General features: G+C 45.8%; 2 protein-coding genes and 1 long non-coding RNA gene across 5 annotated transcripts in view; all 3 read left to right on the forward strand.

Moving 5' to 3' along the window:
* The first annotated feature begins 1168 nt into the window (after positions 1 to 1168).
* Positions 1169 to 4404, forward strand: LOC142568042 (uncharacterized). Its single transcript, XM_075678122.1, has 3 exons — positions 1169 to 1239; positions 2219 to 2336; positions 2775 to 4404. The coding sequence occupies exons 1-3, from the start codon at positions 1189 to 1191 to the stop codon at positions 3119 to 3121; spliced, it is 516 nt and encodes a 171-aa protein (XP_075534237.1). The 5' UTR covers positions 1169 to 1188; the 3' UTR covers positions 3122 to 4404.
* A 5332-nt stretch (positions 4405 to 9736) lies between these two features.
* The window catches only part of LOC142568047 (uncharacterized), a 136329-nt gene continuing 127284 nt past the window's right edge, over positions 9737 to 18781 (forward strand). Inside the window, exons 1-2 of one of the 3 annotated variants that reach the window (XM_075678124.1) lie at positions 9747 to 9861; positions 9967 to 10038. In XM_075678124.1, the coding sequence (XP_075534239.1) occupies positions 10027 to 10038 (12 nt within the window). In that variant the 5' untranslated portion in view covers positions 9747 to 9861; positions 9967 to 10026. Of the gene's footprint in view, positions 10039 to 18781 lie in introns of all 3 variants that reach the window. The other 2 variants (XM_075678125.1, XM_075678126.1) reach the window with 2 other exon arrangements.
* LOC142568078 (uncharacterized) lies at positions 14526 to 15651 on the forward strand. Its single transcript, XR_012825362.1, has 2 exons — positions 14526 to 15047; positions 15565 to 15651. It is a non-coding gene; the product is annotated as an uncharacterized LOC142568078 (long non-coding RNA).

Consider the following 18781-nt stretch of genomic DNA (forward strand, 5'->3'; position numbering starts at 1 on the left):
TTTCAGCTTGCTCAAACATTTTTCAAAAGTTTGACGATGCAAAATAACATGGCATGATCACCGTGTTTTAGATCAGCTAGCCAAGCCTAACCACAACTTAGCCGGTGGCCTTAGTTCTTTATGACTGAGACAGACAACAGCTTATAAATCGTTGGTGGATAGTCTGTGCGCGACATTGTGTGTATTCAAATGAGGCCCCGGAAACGATATCTCGATAATGGAGGAGATGTCACAGACCTTCCCTACACTACAAGAAAAAGGTTACTTGAAATGCGGTCTGTGCCACAAACGGCTGACACAGCGACGCAGCAGGCAGCCGTTCAACATCACGCGTGCACCGCCTCTTCAGCGTCTTGCAGCCCCGCGCATTTGGAGTCTGACGAAGATTCGAACGTGCCTTCAGCATTGCCTTCGCGCGAAGAGAGTGAACCAAGTTCTTGCGGCGAACTGCCGCCAGAACCAGCCCAGGAGGAGGAGCCGAAGCTGAGTCCTGACGACTTGTTAGCACTAGCTGTGAACTTCGCGATCGAATACAAGCTTCCTTGGAAAGCGGTGGAAGCACTGCAGAGGTTACTTGCATATGTCTTGCGAAGATGTGATTTACCGGTGACAAAGTTTCTGTTCAGAAAAAACGCTGGTATCAGCATCGACGCCGCCAAGTTTCATTTTTATTGCAATGATAGTAAGTCTCTCGTAGCTGAGACGTCGGGACTCCTGGCTGAGCGAAATGGAACTCGGGGCAGCTGCAGTGTGTGCACTAAAGGGTATTGCGGGCGAGAGATGATGCGTGACGGACATTTCTTTGTCAGCCTCCCGTTGCGCCAACAGTTGGTGTCCCTACTTTCAACACAAGAACTTGCAGTTACCCTCCGAGAAAGGCTGGACCATATCGAAGACCGCTGCAAAAGTAGCGTAACAAATGAAATGCTGGACATAACGGACGGCAAAGCCTACCGAGCCATGCGCCAGAAATTAAACAAATATGACCTCAGCCTGACCGTTAACTCCGACGGAAGCCCACTGTTTAAGTCTTCAAAGTACTCTATTTGGCCAGTTCAGGTGACAGTCAATGAACTGCCTCCACATACCCGCGGGAAACATGTTTTCACCACCACGCTTTGGTATGGGCACTCACATCCTGACATGGGACTGCTAATGGGCAGTTTTGTTCAAGAAGTGGAGGACCTCATGCAGGGCGGCATCACCTGGACGGATGGCACAAAGTCTATCTCATCGAAGGTATGTACAGCATCAAAAACAAGTAGTGCTCATTCAACCGGGGTGGCATTGTATTGATGTCAGATATTACATGAGAAATGTTATATGCAGATTTTGTGAGTGCATGTGACATTCAGTAACAAAGCCTGAGGGAGTAAAGCCTGATACCAAATTTTTTGGCCAGCTAGTTTGTATTTTCTTTTTTTTACATAATATAAAGCTTACTGCACACTACCAAAGCATTTCATCTGCACTAGTGCACCCCGGTTTACGCAATTGCCCTTCACTATTTCCGACTCGACAAACTTGTGCATGACAACTGTGATGAGTGTTTTATTTAAGGTGCGCATGAATTCGGATGGCGTCATTTTTTATTATCGCAGTGCAACATTGTCTGTCATTTTCAAAAACATCGCAACCAATCCCACTTTTCCCAACTTTTTCTTGGACACAGTACATAAGTAGCACTGCTGTCACGCCAGTCAGCTTGGATTTCATACATGCAATAGTGTCGCGAACCGAGGGATTGCAGCGGAGCACCAGAACTGTAGGACCAATGTAGCAGGCTCTTAGAACAAACTAGTGCGTGCCATGCTTGCGCAATGACCACGCATTGTCCAACTTTTTTCCTCATCTTTCGCAGTGCTGACCTTTAGCGTCCGTGCGTAGCGTTGTCGATGGGCGCTACAAAAGTATACTTTAGCTGTTTCTTGTCAGTCACATATGGCAAAAGTGATATCGTTCTACCTCTTGAATGTGAACTTGAATGCACTGCTGGGGCTTGTGATAAGGAAATGCAGAAATGCAATTAGTGTGGCACATAAGTTATTCAGATGTGTTTTACATTTTTACAAGATAATCTTTCTATAAGTTCTAAACCTGGAAGACAACACGCCATTTCTTATTCAGACTGCAGCGAATGTCAAAATCCACATGGGTTATTCAGATTTGTGGTGCACTTTATTTAATTCTTGGTAACATTGCTCTCATTGCTTTGCAGGTCCACCCCTTCAGCTGTTGTGCTGATGCCCCAGCAAGGGCAATAATGCAAAATATGCGCCAGTTCAATGGGCATTTTGGCTGTAGCTGGTGCTTGCATCCTGGGTTTGTCATAGATGGTAAGCAAATTTCGTGCCTCTTGCATGAGAAAGCTTTCGTATGGGAATTATATAGCTGTAGGACAGGTAAAGCCCAGTGCATGAAGAATCTTCATATATATAGATTCTGATTGTATGCTGATTTAATTTCAATGTGTTTAATAGAACAGTACATAATTACAGTATAATACTTCCAGAAATATTTATTGTTTGTATAGCAGTGCGTAATATGGTGCTTCATGATCTTATTTTTCACCTGCTGCTTCCAATAAAGTATTGCCGTCTTGCTGTAGCCATTTTCAAGTCAAGTTTACTTTTCTTCATCGATAAGGGAAGAGCAGCCGCATAAAAGCTGCTATGTACATCAGCTTGAATATTGAAACACCGTCGAGAATTTGTTATTAGCATGTAGGATTGACCTGCCGATTTGTGCACCTGTGTTGTTTTCTTTTGGAATAGGAACCATTAAGTATACAATCGACGAGCCAGTGCCAGACAGGACAATGGAAGAAACCATTGACGCCATGAAGACAGCAGCACGCACAGGGACAATTGTTCAAGGCATAACAGGTCCCACTCCATTAATGAATATGCCACACTTTGATATAGTCTGGGGATTCACGCCAGATTACATGCATTGTGTGTTGCTGGGAGTTGCACGCCAGTTGACGGAACTGTGGCTCTCTAGTGTGGGCCAGCCCTACTACATTGGGAGGCCAGCACTGCTCAATGCTGTAGACAAGCGGCTGTGCAACATCAAGCCACCATTGTGTTTCAGGCTGCAGCGTACCCTTTCCTTGCGGTAGTATTGGAAGGCTTCAGAGTGGCAGCAGTGGCTGTTGTGGTTTTCACTGCCTTGTTTAGATGGCATTTTGCCTATAGAGTATCTCAGGCACTTCACCTTGCTTATTAGAGGAGTATCCCTACTGCTAATGGACAATGTTAGCAGCACTGATGTCAGTGAGAGCGCTAGCCTACTAGTGAAGTTTGTAGTAGGTGTGCAATTTCTTTATGGAGAAAGAGAAATGACATTTAATGTACACCAGCTTTTGCACTTGCCCAAGAGTGTGACACTGCAGGGACCACTTTGGTCACATTCCTGCTTTGTATTTGAATCCAACATTGGGCATGTGAAGGAGCTAGTCACATCTGCAAAAGGAGTGCCAATCCAAATTGTTGAACGGCTGTTGATGGCTAGCTCTTTCGCTAGTCTTAAAGCATCAACTCTCCCTCAGACTAGAGAATTTTTAACTAAAGGGAATGCTGCAAAATGTGGAGCAGTTGTTTTATTGATTGGCAAGCCACGAAAAGTGCTGCAGCCAGTTTTAGATTTGTTAATGAACCATATTGTCTGCATGATAGTCGGTCCCATTGTGGAACATGACAAAGTTGCAGTGTCTCAATGTGTTTTCCACAGCAAACAGTATAAAAGACCAAGCAAAACAGACTGCACTGCTGCAATGCTTCCTTCAGGGGCATGTGTAATAATTTCTCACATCCTTGGGTTTAAAGACATCACTGGCAAAGCTAGAGTTTTTGCAGTATGTGAAAAATTTCGCACAAGCCCGACCAAAGCTTCCCACATTCACAAGGCCCAAAGTGTGCAGTCCAGCCATGTCATGGAGGTAAAGACTGGCATCATTCCATGTTTATACATGGAGATTGAACAATCAATTTTTTTGCACCACTTGCTTTTAAAGCCCTTTTTAAAAATAGGTGAATTATAAAACATGACTTCAAAGGAACGCTTATTTTTGCAGAGGCCCTGCAACACCCTTTATTAAAGTTGTCACATATGTTTGGAATGAAAAGGCATCACCACACAAAGCTTTTACAGCAAATAACATTTATCTCTGGAATTCGTGGCATCATTGTTGTCTAAAGCTATTCTCAGTGACAACTTCAGTGTTCAGTATGAGCTCCGGCTACCAAACCCCATGGCAATTGCCCTCTGCGCCTTTGCATTCTGAAACATAGTTCCCGACGGGCACTGATATTGTGTAAAGTCACCTCTGCATTGACATTATGGAAACAGGCCAGTGTAGTCGACTAGTACATTTATACAAATTCTTGGAGTTGTACACCAGAGCAGTTGCCACTGCATTCTTAGTTTGTATATATATATATATATATATATATATATATATATATATATATATATATATATATAGTGTGTGTGTGTGCAGCTTTATCCACCATGCGTGTTAAGTGCTTCAGCGCACCTTTATGTAATGGAACTCTGGTGTATGGGCTTGTATGTGTGCAAATTCTCTGGATACTCGCCTACTCTGGTTCTGTATGGTCATAGTAGCCTTTGTGCCATTAAACACCATTAATCATAATCATCTAGATACTCAAGAGAACAAGCTGAATCTTTGAAGTGCTCTACGCCTAGCCTGTAATGTCCCATATCGCTACCACAGTGCAGAATCGTTTAAGAAGCACCACATGATTCAGGTTCCATCAATGTATGATTACAAGCTATGCCGTTTATATAAACTCGGTTTGCTGAAAAATAATGATGCCATGACAAACCTAGGAAGGCTAGAGAAAAACTTCCTCGCTTATCATGTGCGCCATCCTGAAGTGTGGTACGTCGCCAAATGTAGGACCACTTACAGAAATCAAATGTTAAAATTTCAATTGCCTACACTTCTAAACCACATAATAAAAGAAAATAAGATTGACATATCTAGTTCATCACCAAGACAAACTGCATTTAATGTTTGTATAATGATGTGATACGATGATTTTCTATTTGACTACTGTATAATCCCCTTTACAAGTGACGTTTTATAACTCCTGTAAGTGTTTTCCTCTTAGTAGGTTGTACTCTCTTAGCCGCACGCTTTTATGCTTCCCCGTGTGATAGGGGGTCAGGGGTCCTCAAGCTGTTCTTACAGCTTTTACGTGTCCTCCTTCTAACATTTTCTTGTTGCGGAATAAACTCAATTCAATTCAACTAAAATGCTCCCCAATATCTAACTCACAAAATTGGGAGCATATAATGATGCCCACAGTTCACCCTGGCACCTTATCACTTGGCGCACTTCAACACAGACGCACATGCGATCGCATTATTCTTCTACACGAGATTATCAACAGGCGTATTTATGTTAACGCCCTCTTTACTGTTGCCAGTTCTTCAGCACGTGTCACTCGCAGTACATACCCGCTTAACGTCATGCCATTTATGCCGTTTTTAGACTGCTTCAAATTTTCGTTCTTTCCTTTCACAGTTGAACTATGGAACAATTTAGATGGCACATTGCATATGATGTCTGTTGATCACTTTGTGCGAGAATTACCTAATCATATTTTTCGAATGATACTGTGCTGTTTTCTGTGTTAATTTTTTCACTCAATTTGTAATCATGTAGGTTCCTAATAATACAGTTCTATGTGAAACCTTCTGTACCACTCCTGCAATGTCCCAATGACATATGATAGTAGTATCTGTAAATAAATAAAGTAAATGCGCACACCTTTCTGTTTTGTGTTTATATAGAATTTGTTCTAATAAACAATAATTACAGTGAAATATTACTCATGATTTGTACTTGTGTATTGTAGATATTTTCATTGTGATAGCTCTTATTTACACCAGTTAATCATAATGCAAAGGGGCGTGCGCTCTTTTATACCAGCAGAGCCAAAAAGCCTTAAGATTGGCTGCAATTTCAAACATCTGAAAAGTATAACAGACCTGCCATGGGGGCTCTGTGGCTATTAATTGCCACAGAGTCGTCTGTTACTGAATGTTTGTGGTTGTAAGTTCGATTACTGGCCGTGGTAGCTACATCTTTATAGGGTAGGAGGTGAAAACGTACTGAATTTGGGGTGCACATTATAAAGAACCCCGGATAACCAGAGCTAGGCATTTGTTGCTTTGAGAAGTTAGCATCATCATAAATCAGTTTGGAGATGACATATTCCATACACATTTTGGCAGGCCGCCTTCACAAAAATTGCCGCAAAATCTAGTTGTAGATGCATATTGCACTGTTTTAGCAAGAAGTGGTTAATTTTCCCAGCGAAGAATATAATACTGTCGGCATGTTCGTGCGGCGTCATGAACAACTAAGCATCGAAGAAAATATATGCAAATGCTATATACAGCCTGGCTTCTTGAGTCAATTTTCGTGTCTTATCAAAGTGGTACGCATGCACATTGGCTCTTCCAAATTGGCCTCTGATTGGTCCTGTATTTATTATGGCCTCCAGCTGGACCCACTGGGCTGCCAGTTGGAGTATGTTTGGTCCCAGTTGAAGCCTATGTGATCCCAGTCAGCCCCCAGCTGGGACCACTCAGTTCTAGTCAAGTCCCAATTGGTCCCAGTAGGCTCCTAGCAGGTCCCAATTCACTCCCACCAGGAACCAGTTAAAGGCCAGCTGGAACCAGCTGATCCCCGTGTGGGACCACTTGGTTCCAGTCAAGTCCCAATTGGTCCCAGTAGGCTCCCAGCTGGTCCCAGTCTGGAACCAGCTGGGACCAATCTGGAACCAGCTGGGACCAGTCTGTAACCAGCTGGGACCAGTCCGGAACCAGCTGGGACCAGTCCGGAACCAGCTGGGACCAGTCCGGAACCAGCTGGGACCAGTCCGGAACCAGCTGGGACCAGTTGGTCCCAGTTCATTACCAGTTCGCTATTTTCACCTGGGGTGCAGGGGGATCTGGGATGGTCTTCTTTCGAGGGCAGAGAGGCTAGTAGCAAGATAGCATTTGAGGAGCGATTGAGAAAAATGGGGGAAATTCGGTGGGCTAGGAAGGTTTTCAGTTACTTATACACGAGGAATGTTGACACGAGGTGGAGGAAGCGAACTAGAAAATTGACAAGCAAATACTTGGGCAGTAGCGGGGGAACAAGTAAGGAATCATCTGTCAAGAAAAAGGTTAAGGAGGCAGAGAGGGGTATGTGGAGTACAGAGATGCAAACCAAATCGGCATTGGAGACATACAGGACGTTTAAGCAAGAAATAGCCAAAGAAAATATTTACGATAACTCTAAGGGAAGCTCATTGTTGTTCGAAGCCAGGACAGGTGTACTGAGGACTAAAACGTACCGAGCCAGATACCAGGAGATAGATTTGGTGTGCGAGGCGTGTAGAGAGGAGGAGGAAACGGCGGAACACCTGATACTTGCTTGTAAACAACTTCACCCTGCAGTTGAATCTAACGGGGAACTATTCAAAGCCTTGGGTTTTAAAGACAGTGAAAGTAGAATAGACTTTCAACAGGTAGAAATAACTAAACGGAGGTTATCTTATTGGTGGACAATATCAACGCAAAAGTAAAGGAGTAAATACATAGGTATGCATGCATATAGAACCATTAAAGGCTAGGTGGCGCGCGCCGCCGCCGCCCGATTCAAAGGGTTGAGCCACAATCATCCATCCATCCATCCATCCGAGAAGCAGGCAGCCGAAATGAGCGCCTCGCCAGCCTCGCGTCGGCTGCATCTCTAGCACCCAAGTGAAAGTGAGCCCGTTTGGAGTATCGCGCGCTTTCCGCGAGCCTCAAAGAATGAATCTTTATCATGAAAACGATGTTATGTCAGCCCACATCATTACTCCTGTGAAATTTTACGGGTCCAGTTCACACTGAATCGAGATTCAAACGCGTTTTGTCTGTGCACATTTCGTGAAGCGGCTCAGGGTGTTAGGGGCTAGTGGGGGGCTTCGAAATAATTTCGACCACTTCGGTTTCTTTAACGCGCACTGACATAATACGGCACACGGGCGCCTTGCATTTCGCCTCTCTGAAAATGCGACCGTCGTCCTCGAGATCAGCAGTCAATCACCCTATGCGTGACGCGCGCATAGTAGTCAATCACCCTAAGCAATCACCCTATGACGTAGTCACGTACAGTAGTCAATCACCCTATGCGTATCAGGTAATGTCTGCAGATTAAGAGACATTACCTGACAATTCGTCTCGACGTATTTACAAACCACTTTCTGTCTGCACTTGACCTGTAGCATGTAATTTTGATGCTCATTTAAGCAATTTCCCATGATTGTAGACAGTGAAGCAACAGATCTGGTCATGAAATCGTTTATTTACAAGTGAGGAAAAAAATTGCCATAACTTTACAACACACAAAATTTCAGTGTTTTCCGTTTCTTCTCCTACCCTGCTGACTGACACCTTTAAGCAAAAAGTAAATCCTTGTGAGGCGATAAAAACGTATAACTGAGGCTGTCAGGGTAACAGAACGGTCCAGGCAAGCAATTTTTGGCGCTTCACCAATTGACTGCTACATTTCGGCCACAGCTTTGGCATGCATGCAAGTGTATTACACTGAATGAACGAGTGAGTTTCATTTCAGGGGCATTGACCAGCTTATAGAATTATTCTGAGGGATATAAAATTATAAAATACCCCCAAGGTCCCGCTCTTTGGATGCCTCTGATGGAAGTTCTCTGGGGATATTGCCTTTATCACTAAGAGATGCTGCTTTGTAGCCTCACAATGTGTGGGAAAAACACGCCTTCTCGCCACATAACCTGCAATGTAATAAATTAGCCGTGCGTCGCTGCGGTGCTCTACATAACTTTGGTGGTCCAAAGCCACTTGCACGGCATCAGTTGGCACAGCCTTCACGCTGTCTTCACTGTGGCTTTCTTGTTCAGCCAGCGCCTCTTCAACAGATAACAAGAACTCCAGGACATCCGACGGCACATTGCCGCCTTGGGGCTCCTGCTAGACTGTAGAAGCTTAGACACCTGGATGTGCACGAGCAACATTTGTTACATACAGTTGTTACATGCATACTGTTGTTACATACTGTTGTTTGTTACATGAAGTCAGCGTTTTCTGCAAGGTACTTTAGAAGGTGTTTTGTTGAATGGATGTTCATCCTCAGCCCTTCAGAAGTACTGTTTCTAAGAAAGCCGAGCCCTTTGGAGTGAGCCTCACATTCATCAAGAAACGGAAGAGTTTCAAGGGTGGCCTCTTTCTTGCTGCCCCGTCTAAAATACCAAGGACAACAATCATGCACCATTTTGAGCGAAAAACTATGTTAAAATAACGTCATGACTTCTGCAGTGAACCTCGATGTCATAGCTTCAATGAGCCTGGCCCAATTGGGATCGCTCGATCCCGTTCGGCAAACGTTTGTTTGCAGGCAGGGGAACGGAAGAGATACTTTTTCTGAGGTTTTCCTGCACCCAGGATCACATCCGGGCACAAAGCGCCAACGCTCTGTCTTCTTTTTCGCTGCCGACTGCATCTCGCCCTCGAATGACAGGTTGTCGCAAGGAACCCTCCAAAAGAGGCGACGAGACCAAGTGACAGCGGAGGCACGGAGGCGCAGGCCAGCGAGGCTACGAGTACCCCGCCGCAAGCGGCAGTGCCACATTCCCCCTGGTGGCATCGGTGCGCAAGGGGGTCGCGCGCGCCCGAAGGAGAGCGCCGGCGGTATTCATAACTCCCCTTCTAGCCACCCTAGCCACGCCGTCGAAATAACGTCGTGGATGTTCTGACAGCTCTGTAGCGTTTTTCATGCTGTCGTGTCTTTTGCCGGCACGTAGTGCGATCCGCTGGGTACGTGCGTGTTGCTTGTGCTGCGAACTGGCTATTTCACTGCTTCGTGATTGCTGCTTGCGCTTTCGAAGAGTGCTTCTGGAAACGTGGTGGTTAATCGCGCAGTGCAGCTTGTGAGCTGATCGAGCTTTCGTCGTGGTGTGACCAGCCGAAAGCAACCACGAAATGTCGGCACAGGTAAGCACCAAGCACAATTGCCCACTATAAAACAAATGTTATTTCACTTTGAGTTTGTCCTCACCCTACTGACCATTTTTGACTGAACTGTGAGAACACGTCGCAAGTGGAGCAACATCGCGAACGCGACAGTCGATCGCGTTAACTGCTACTGAAAAACTCCTTGTGCAGTTTTGCATAGGTTCTTGATGACTGTGTCTTTATTGTGCTGCGGAGGCGAATGTCTGTTCACTGAACCGCGGTTGTGCTATTGCTTTGCTTACTAACTCAGGGGACCAATTGCAATGCATGCTCACTGACCTGGATAGGCAAAGCAGAAGGGTGGGTCTAAAAATTAATCTGCAGAAAACTAAAGTATTGTTTAACAGTCTCGGAAGAGAACACGATGAGCAAAACGTGAACAAGGTGAATGCATGCTCCTGCATTCACCTTGTTCACATTTTTCTCATCGTCTTGAATTTCCATCTCCCGCATTCCGCGTCTTTTCTCGGAAGAGAACAGCAGTTTACGATAGGTAGCGAGGCACTGGAAGCGGTAAGGGAATACATCAACTTAGGGCAGGTAGCGACCCCGGATCCGGATCATGAGACTGAAATAATCAGAAGAATAAAAATGGGCTGGGGTGCGTTTGGCAGGCATTTTCACATCATGAATAGCAGGTTGCCACTATCCCTCAAGAGAAAAGTGTATAACAGCTGTGTCTTACCAGTACTCGCCTACGGGGCAGAAACCTGGAGGCTTACGAAAAGGGTTCTACTGAAATTGAGGACTACGCAACGAGCTATGAAAAGAAGAATGGTAGGTGTAATGTTAAAGGGGATAAGAAGAGAGCTGATTGGGTGAGGGAAAAAACTCGAGTTAATGACATCTTAGTTGAAATCAAGAAAAAGAAATGGGGGGCAGGGCATGTAATGAGGAGGGAAGATAACTGGTGGTTATTAAGGCTTACGGACTGGATTCCAAGAGAATGGAAGCATAGCAGGGGGCGGCAGAAAGTTAGGTGGACGGATGAGATTAAGAAGTTTGCAGGGACATCATGGCCACAATTAGCACATGACCGGGGTACTTGGAGAAGTATGGGAGAGGCCTTTGGTCCTGCAGTGGGCATGGCCAGGCTGATGATGGTGATGGTGTGCTACAGTACGATGATTTGTGGGCCGGCGTGTTTTCCTGTGGCGTCGAACCCTGCCTGAAGGTTGACAGAAACTGGCACGACTGCAAGGTGTCCTGTAATTTTATATTTGTGATTGCTGAATTACAAATAGTCTGGTGCAGTTAATTTGTCCGCACTATGAATAACAGAGGTGTTATTATTTACTGCATGTATTTTGTTCTGGACCAATGTCTCGCCCAATCTCGTTTGTTATGCTATCCAAGTTAAGTTCGTCGTTTACTACAGAAGAAAACTATCGGCGCGTAAGTCTGTACGGTGACATTTACTTGAGGCCCATCGTTTTTGGGAAAACTATCTTGTAGTACCTGGCAGCGATTAACCTTCAGCATTGTTGGTGTGGCGTGGGGACAAGTTTAATGCACAGTTAAACAAGGACCGACATGAAGTACATGCAATGAGCATTAAATTTCAACAAATAGCTTGTTCGAAACCTAGCCACACACATAAATTGACAATACCTATCACAAATGTCAGTAATTTTACTTGCGTTCCCTCTACAATACGCATGCAAACAATACAATTTAATCACCGGGCGTCATGTTAGTAGATGGAGAGGCGTTCTCCTAACTTTTGTGTCAGGCAAGTCAGTTCTGCGCAAATCCACACGGTGAAAAATTTGAATGAAATCGCCTTCAAGTTTGTTTCACTGCAGGCACAACTACACAGACATTGAAGGCACATCATGCAATACACAATGCCCTCTGTATTCATGTCATTGCGACTGCACTACAACGAATCACCTACATCCTTCTATTTTGTTTACGTTTATTTTATTGTAACATTTCTCTCCCCCTATCATCTTATACCCGAGTCAGATGGGCAAATTTAGTGACACTTCGAGCGAGTGCACTTCGCATGTAGTGTTACTTTGAGGCTGTCAGACACTTGCTGCGGAGTGCGCTTTCCAGCTAATGTGTTCAGCGAACTCACTTGGCTGCGATGAAGTGCATTTGCTTTAGTTTGCTTGGATGCGATGGTCTTTCCTTGGCTCATGACGATAGCATTCTGCTTCCATCACGTGGGTTGCACGTTGTCATAGCGTAGGAGCATCCATGCTGTCTGCTAGAGAGAAGCCGGTTTTGCTTTGTACGAACGCTCGACGATGTTAGTAAGCCTCTAAATTAACCGCCCCTTGTTTAAATCATTCGCACCCCTCCCGGCATTTCACCTCGACGCAGAGTTCTCTCCTTGCGTTTCCACTCCAAGTATGTTCAGCGAGTACATCTGTGCTGCTACCATATGTGCCGTCGCCACATGTGTCTCATTAGTTTCGTCTCCCCTTCACCCCTGGCAGGCTATGCCGCTGGACATATGGCGTGCTGTGTATCCTTCTGCATTTCATTAGGCTTTTGGCTTCTGTATCGCTTCTAAAGATCAAAATGCTATCAACAATATCTAGCTCTACCAATAGCTGTACAATTCTAAATTGCTTTGTCATTAATCCTGAATGACACTTATTTTTGCCGTTCAGTGTCACGCCGCCATAACGCCGTTGAAGTGACACTCGGCGAGGCAAAATGCACTCTGTCGAAGTGTCACTAAATCTGCCCGTCTAACTTGGGTATTAGCCTATATTTTTCTCAGGGCTGCATAACAGTTCAGATGTCCACAGGGAAACGATGCTGTTATGATGTCCATGGCCATTCATTTCATTCCACCATTTGTCCTTAACACAATAATATACTACTACTGCTAGTAGTAGTAGATGATCTACCATCAAGCTCATATAGCCATGAAATTCTCATCCACTTGACAGTAGCATGACTCTACAAATGAAATGCATACAGGTTTCTTTCAAAAGAAACCTCAATTAAAAACAATTGTCTTTCTCCAGGCATTGACCTGAGACCAGTGCCTTTCCGAATTGATGACTCTACTATCCCTTTTTCTCTACGCTTTAAGTTGTCGAACAATTTGGCCTTACCCTGCAATCTACTTGCCTTCTGTTATCTCATGTTATCTCAGATGGTAGAGGGACCACTCCGAAAAGGCCTTGGTCTCAGGTTTGATCCCTTGATGTGAAGCAATTTTTTTTTTCAATGGCAAATCTTGCTTTCTGAAAAACTGTATAGGTACTATCGGCCAAAAAAGTAGACGGACCACGGCACCGCTGGCCGGAGCAGCTGCGGGGCCGCACCGGGGCGCTGCTATCTCGCTCCGCGCGCTGACGGCGAGAGTGCCCCGATATGGTGGCTAGATAGCCCCGAGCCGTGGCCCCGAGTGACGCCAGACTTTGCCCTCTCTCTCTTACGGATCCTTGTCACGCTTGATAAATTTCTAGTGCGCTGTTCGGTTGCTCTGCTGCTGACGGTCGCGACGAAGGGGACTGTGCATCGCCGGTAGTTTAGCACATGGCGCTGTCGAACAGTAGTGGACGGCCGCGGGGCGTCAAACCGCGCCACTGAGAAGGAACGAAGACTCGTTCTTGATGTTGTTTTGCTTATATTCACCATACCTCTCATATGAGTGCATTTCGCTGGCGTCCACCGCTGCTCGATTTTAGACAACACAACAAAAGCAGCCGCAGCGGCGGCTACGGTTACGCGCGCTTGCAGGTGCAAAGCTTTACTGCCGGCGCGGGTTCTCTGTCGATATTACTTTTCCGGCATTGTCTCCAGCAGTGGGTTTATTAACTATAGCAGTGCGCCTCTTCACACTGCTTTAATTCGCTACTACACTACACAGTCCGTTATGAAACTTTCCTTATAAAAGTACCGTCAGAAAGAGATGATTGGAAAGACTAATCGGAAAGACAAGTCGCTCGTGAAAGTTTATTCACGGAAGAAAATAAAAATTGGGGTTCCATGCGGTGAAGAGGTCCTCAATATGGGATGAAAATTCGCCGTCGACTGCGATGACTTGGCCTACTCGCCTTGGCATCGAGTCATAGAGCGCGGCCACTAGCTCCGGACCCCAGTCGAAAAAACAATTGAAACCATTTGGAAATATCAATGGGTCCAACTGGAAACGGCAATTTCCAATTGGACCAAGTGTTTTCTCCAACAGGACCATTTGGACCAGTTAGAACGGCCGATTGGTTCATATGGAAACCCTCCCTTCCAATTGGGCCAGATGGAGTCTCCAGCAGGACCATTTGGGTAAATCTGAATTGCCACATGGTCCAATTGGAGTTATCAAAACCATTTGGATAAAATTTAAGTGAGAAAATGTTAATGTCTCTGGTGTACAAAATTTGCAGATTTCTCTTTTCCTTTTGAGATTTCTCTTTTGAGATTTGGACGCGAGATTCGAGATTGGATTCGTGAGATTGGAAGACACTATTTGGCATTTGGAGGGCAAGTAAATGGGGAACAACCGTAAAAAGAAGTGGTCGCGATGTATTGATCATGTTAAACAGTAAAAAAAAAAAAAAAAAACTTGCACTTTTTTATGTGTTTCTTAAACACACGACTCAAACAACTTTTAGGCATAATGCAATTTGTAATTTAGCAATATTGTTTAAATTTTATATTTCACATCTCTGAAATAATTATTCCTTGGAATTAAATTTTGTCTCAGCGTCATTTTTCCTTGGTGACCGAACGGGACAGCATAATCGACATCAACATTAGCAACATGTGCTCGTGTGTGCAGCAACCATGGCAGCAACAAAAACAGTCGTGCATGCGTGCTGCACTACATTCTGCCCTTTGTCCTGATCGCCTTGCGTGCTTCGTGCGGCACGAAATCGACAAACATTTGGCAATTGTGCCAGTGACAGACATAAAGAACTTCAAGCCTGACGACGACTTTTCGGCGGGTTTTTATATGGTGAAGTGGACAAACGCGGCCGGCACGTGTGCCCACTACCTTGCCAGAATTTTGCAGATCGGAGGTAAGTTTCCGCGTTTCCAAAGCTCTTGTAATTAATCTGCATTACTGCACTACACGAGTGCACGGGTCACGCACACTCGTTTGAGTTAAATGATTGCACAGATATATGTATACGCTTTTGTGTAATGTAGCAAATATGCATGATGCACTGAACTAATTTCGACAAAAATGCTTCAAGTGTATTGCATGAGCGTTTCTTTAAAAGCAAGGTTTCCCCGAGAGCGTCGTGACAGCACTGGTGAAACGTATGAATCACTACGTGGGGGAGAACATTGCTGACATTGACAGAACAGCGAAAAATATATACTGATTAGAACAATTTTCTTGCATTTGCTGCTTGAACCTTAGCTACATAACGCAAATTGTGACTCTCTTCAACCTGGTTGGATTGCTGGATATTAAAATTGAGGTGCCTTTTTATCTAATATCAGCTTGCCTGTCGTGCCAGCTTTTGAGGGCAACAGGTTTTTCAGGATTCCATACACAATGCTGTCTTTCTTTTTTATCCATTTCTGCAGGTTGTGGCGCGACTAGACCAGAAAAGGACCATGAACAGTATCCCGAATTGCATTTTTCTCAGTAATAAAGCTTTAAATCCTACTTTTCACTTGTTGCCTCATTGTCACGTGTAGTTATCATCTTAAGGAAGTAGTGGCTCCTTGTGTGATATGATGTGAAGCAAGAAAAGCATGGGGAAGAGTATTAATGAAGAGATTCTCTTTCTGTGCTGTTCGTATTGTATTGCATCATATTAGATCGCAATATATATGAACCAACTAGCCGAGCAACACGTAATAATGTGGTTCCTTATTGCTGTGCTAGTTTGCCAGATTCACACAGCGCAGCCAGGCGGTGCACAGTCGAAACCATTTGACCCGTCGAGCGGCTCCATTTGCACCATTTGGTTCCATGCCAATTGGCCCAATTGGTTCTATGCCAACTGCACCATGTGACCCAATTGGCAACAACCAATTGGTTTTATGCCAACTGCACCATTTGAGCCAAATGGTATACAACCAATTGGTTTTATGCCAACTGCACCATTTGAGCCAGATGGTATACAACCAATTGGCCCAATTGTTCCAAGTGGCCCAATTGGGTACTAATACACAAATGGGACCAATTGGAAACAAGTGGAAATTTTCCAATTGGGTCCAATTGTTTTTTTCAACTGGGACGTCCGCGTAGTGCTTCCCACTCTTCCTTCACGGCATGCCAAAGCTGATCCGGTGTGCCACCACACAGGCGCCGTGAGGCAAGAGTCTTCTTCAACATTGCCCAAATGTTCTCGATGGGGTTAAGATCAGCCCCGTTAGGCGGCCACGGAAGCTGACGCACGGCGTAGCTCTCCAGAAGTGCACTCACAGCGCGGGCTTTGTGCACAGGGCTGCGGTCGGGCTGGAACATGTAGCACCCGTCCCGGAATGGCCCGTCCAGAACGTATGGAATCAAGTGCTTGACGAGGAGTTCGCAGTACTTCGACCCAGTGAACGAGCCCTCAATCCGCACGAGTGGGCCAAGGCCGTCCTTACTGATGGCGCCCCAAACACTAACCGAGCAGCGGCCGCTGCTGAGCACGCTGTGGATGTGGCCGGGGTCATATCTGGGCATATGAGAAAGCAGTCATTAACATATGTCGGGTACAAAACTTAACGCGCAGCCACCTCACTCTGCTGTAGAAAAGAAAATAATGAAGGCTTAAATCATACCCTGTCTAACATTCAGCTCGCTGATATGCAATGATGCAAAAGAAACACTTCGTAGTCAATACTGCGCCTACGTGTAGTCATGCAGTAAGACGAGAAATGAGGCTGTACAGCATTCTTAAGGCTAGTATGCGTTGCAAACAATCCCTATTTTTTAGCACTGACTAGCTATGCAAACTTTACCCGCAACTTCCCTCATCTGCAAGGATGACAGGTCGTACCTGCTGTTCAACGGACGCCACAGACGCTGCTGTTGGTCCCAGCGTGTGCTGAACGTTGACTCATCCGTGAAGATGACCTCCCGCCACTCCTCTGCAGTCCATTGCTCGAACGCTCGGGCAAAATTCAGTCGCTCTTCCCTCTGCTTCGTCGTCAGGTGCGGCTTCTGAGCGGCAACGCAGTTCATGAGACCTGCCTCTCGCAGTCTGCTCCTGATAGTCTCGCTGCAGCAACTGAGGTCCAGTGCGTCGCGAATTTCCCTGGCGTTCAGAAAGGGGTCAACAACAGCGGCAGCAACTATCTGTTGGTCCTCTTCCAACGTTGTAAGCCTTGGCCGCCCACTGCGCTGAGCATCAGCAATTCTGCCGTATTCATCCCTATAGGCTTGAATAATGCGGTTCACCGATGTTCTGCTCCTCCTAGTGCGGCGGCAGATTTCACGCTGAGGGACACGTTCTATGCTAAGCCGCACGATGCGCCTTCTCTCCTCGATCGGCACCCGGGATGGCATTTTTGCGACGAAACGAATGCGACCGTTCTCGTTTTTAAAGATTTCCTAGTCTTCCAGTGTCCAATGGCTGGACACAACCATATCTGGATAGCAGCGCGCACTACAAAGCGCGTCGCCGACACCGTTCCAGAGAATAAAAAGGAAATATTGAACGCCGGTGTCCTATTGGCCCCTTTGCTGTGGCACCGCGGATCAGCTGCATCATACCGCGAAAGAAGGGTGGGAAGCACTACGCGGACGTCCGGAGCTAGTGGCCGCGCTCTATGACTCGATGCCAAGGCGAGTAGGCCAAGTCATCGCAGTCGACGGCGAATTTTCATCCCATTGAGGACCTCTTCAACGCATGGAACCCCAATTTTTATTTTCTTCCGTGAATAAACTTTCGCGAGCGACTTGTCTTTCCGATTAGTCTTTCCAATCATCTCTTTCTGACAGTACTTTTATAAGGAAAGTTTCATAACGGACTGTGTATTGTAGTAGCGAATTAAAGCAGTGTGCAGAGGCGCACTGCTATAGTTAATAAACCCACTGCTGGAGACAATGCCGGAAAAGTAATATCGACAGAGAACCCGCGCCGGCAGTAAAGCTTGGCACCTGCAAGCGCGCGTAACCGTAGCCGCCGCTGCGGCTGCTTTTGTTGTGTTGTCTAAAATCGAGCAGCGGTGGACGCCAGCGAAATGCACTCATATGAGAGGTATGGTGAATATAAGCAAAACAACATTAAGAACGAGTCTTCGTTCCTTCTCAGTGGCGCGGTTTGACGCCCCGCGGCCGTCCACTACTGTTCGACAGCGCCATGTGCTAAACTACCGGCGATGCACAGTCCCCTTCGTCGCGACCGTCAGCAGCAGAGCAACCGAACGGCGCACTAGAAATTTATCAAGCGTGACAAGGATCCGTAAGAGAGAGAGGGCGAAGTCTGGCGTCACTCGGGGCACTCTCGCCGTCAGCGCGCGGAGCGAGATAGCAGCGCCCCGGTGCAGCCCCACAGCCGCTGCGGCCAGCGGTGCCGTGGTCCGTTTACTTTTTTGGCCGATAGTACATTGCTTTATGCTACTCTCAGATGGATGACAATTTTTCCCTTTCATGTTCAATTTCACTGCTGCGACCTCCACTGGTTTTGTTTGCATGAAAACGTACAATTGCATCTAAAGGAGCGGTACGTTTTAGCATTTATTTATATTTGCACCCACTGTTGCCAAATATGAAAATATGTAGATAATAAGGCATTTGAGTGTCCTGGCTGTTCTTTGTTGTCGATACTCCTACATGTCAAAGGAAAAAAAAAAGGAGGAGGTT

The sequence above is a fragment of the Dermacentor variabilis genome, unplaced genomic scaffold (assembly GCF_050947875.1).
Source record: "Dermacentor variabilis isolate Ectoservices unplaced genomic scaffold, ASM5094787v1 scaffold_16, whole genome shotgun sequence".
In the NCBI taxonomy this organism is placed as follows: Eukaryota; Metazoa; Arthropoda; class Arachnida; order Ixodida; family Ixodidae; genus Dermacentor; species Dermacentor variabilis.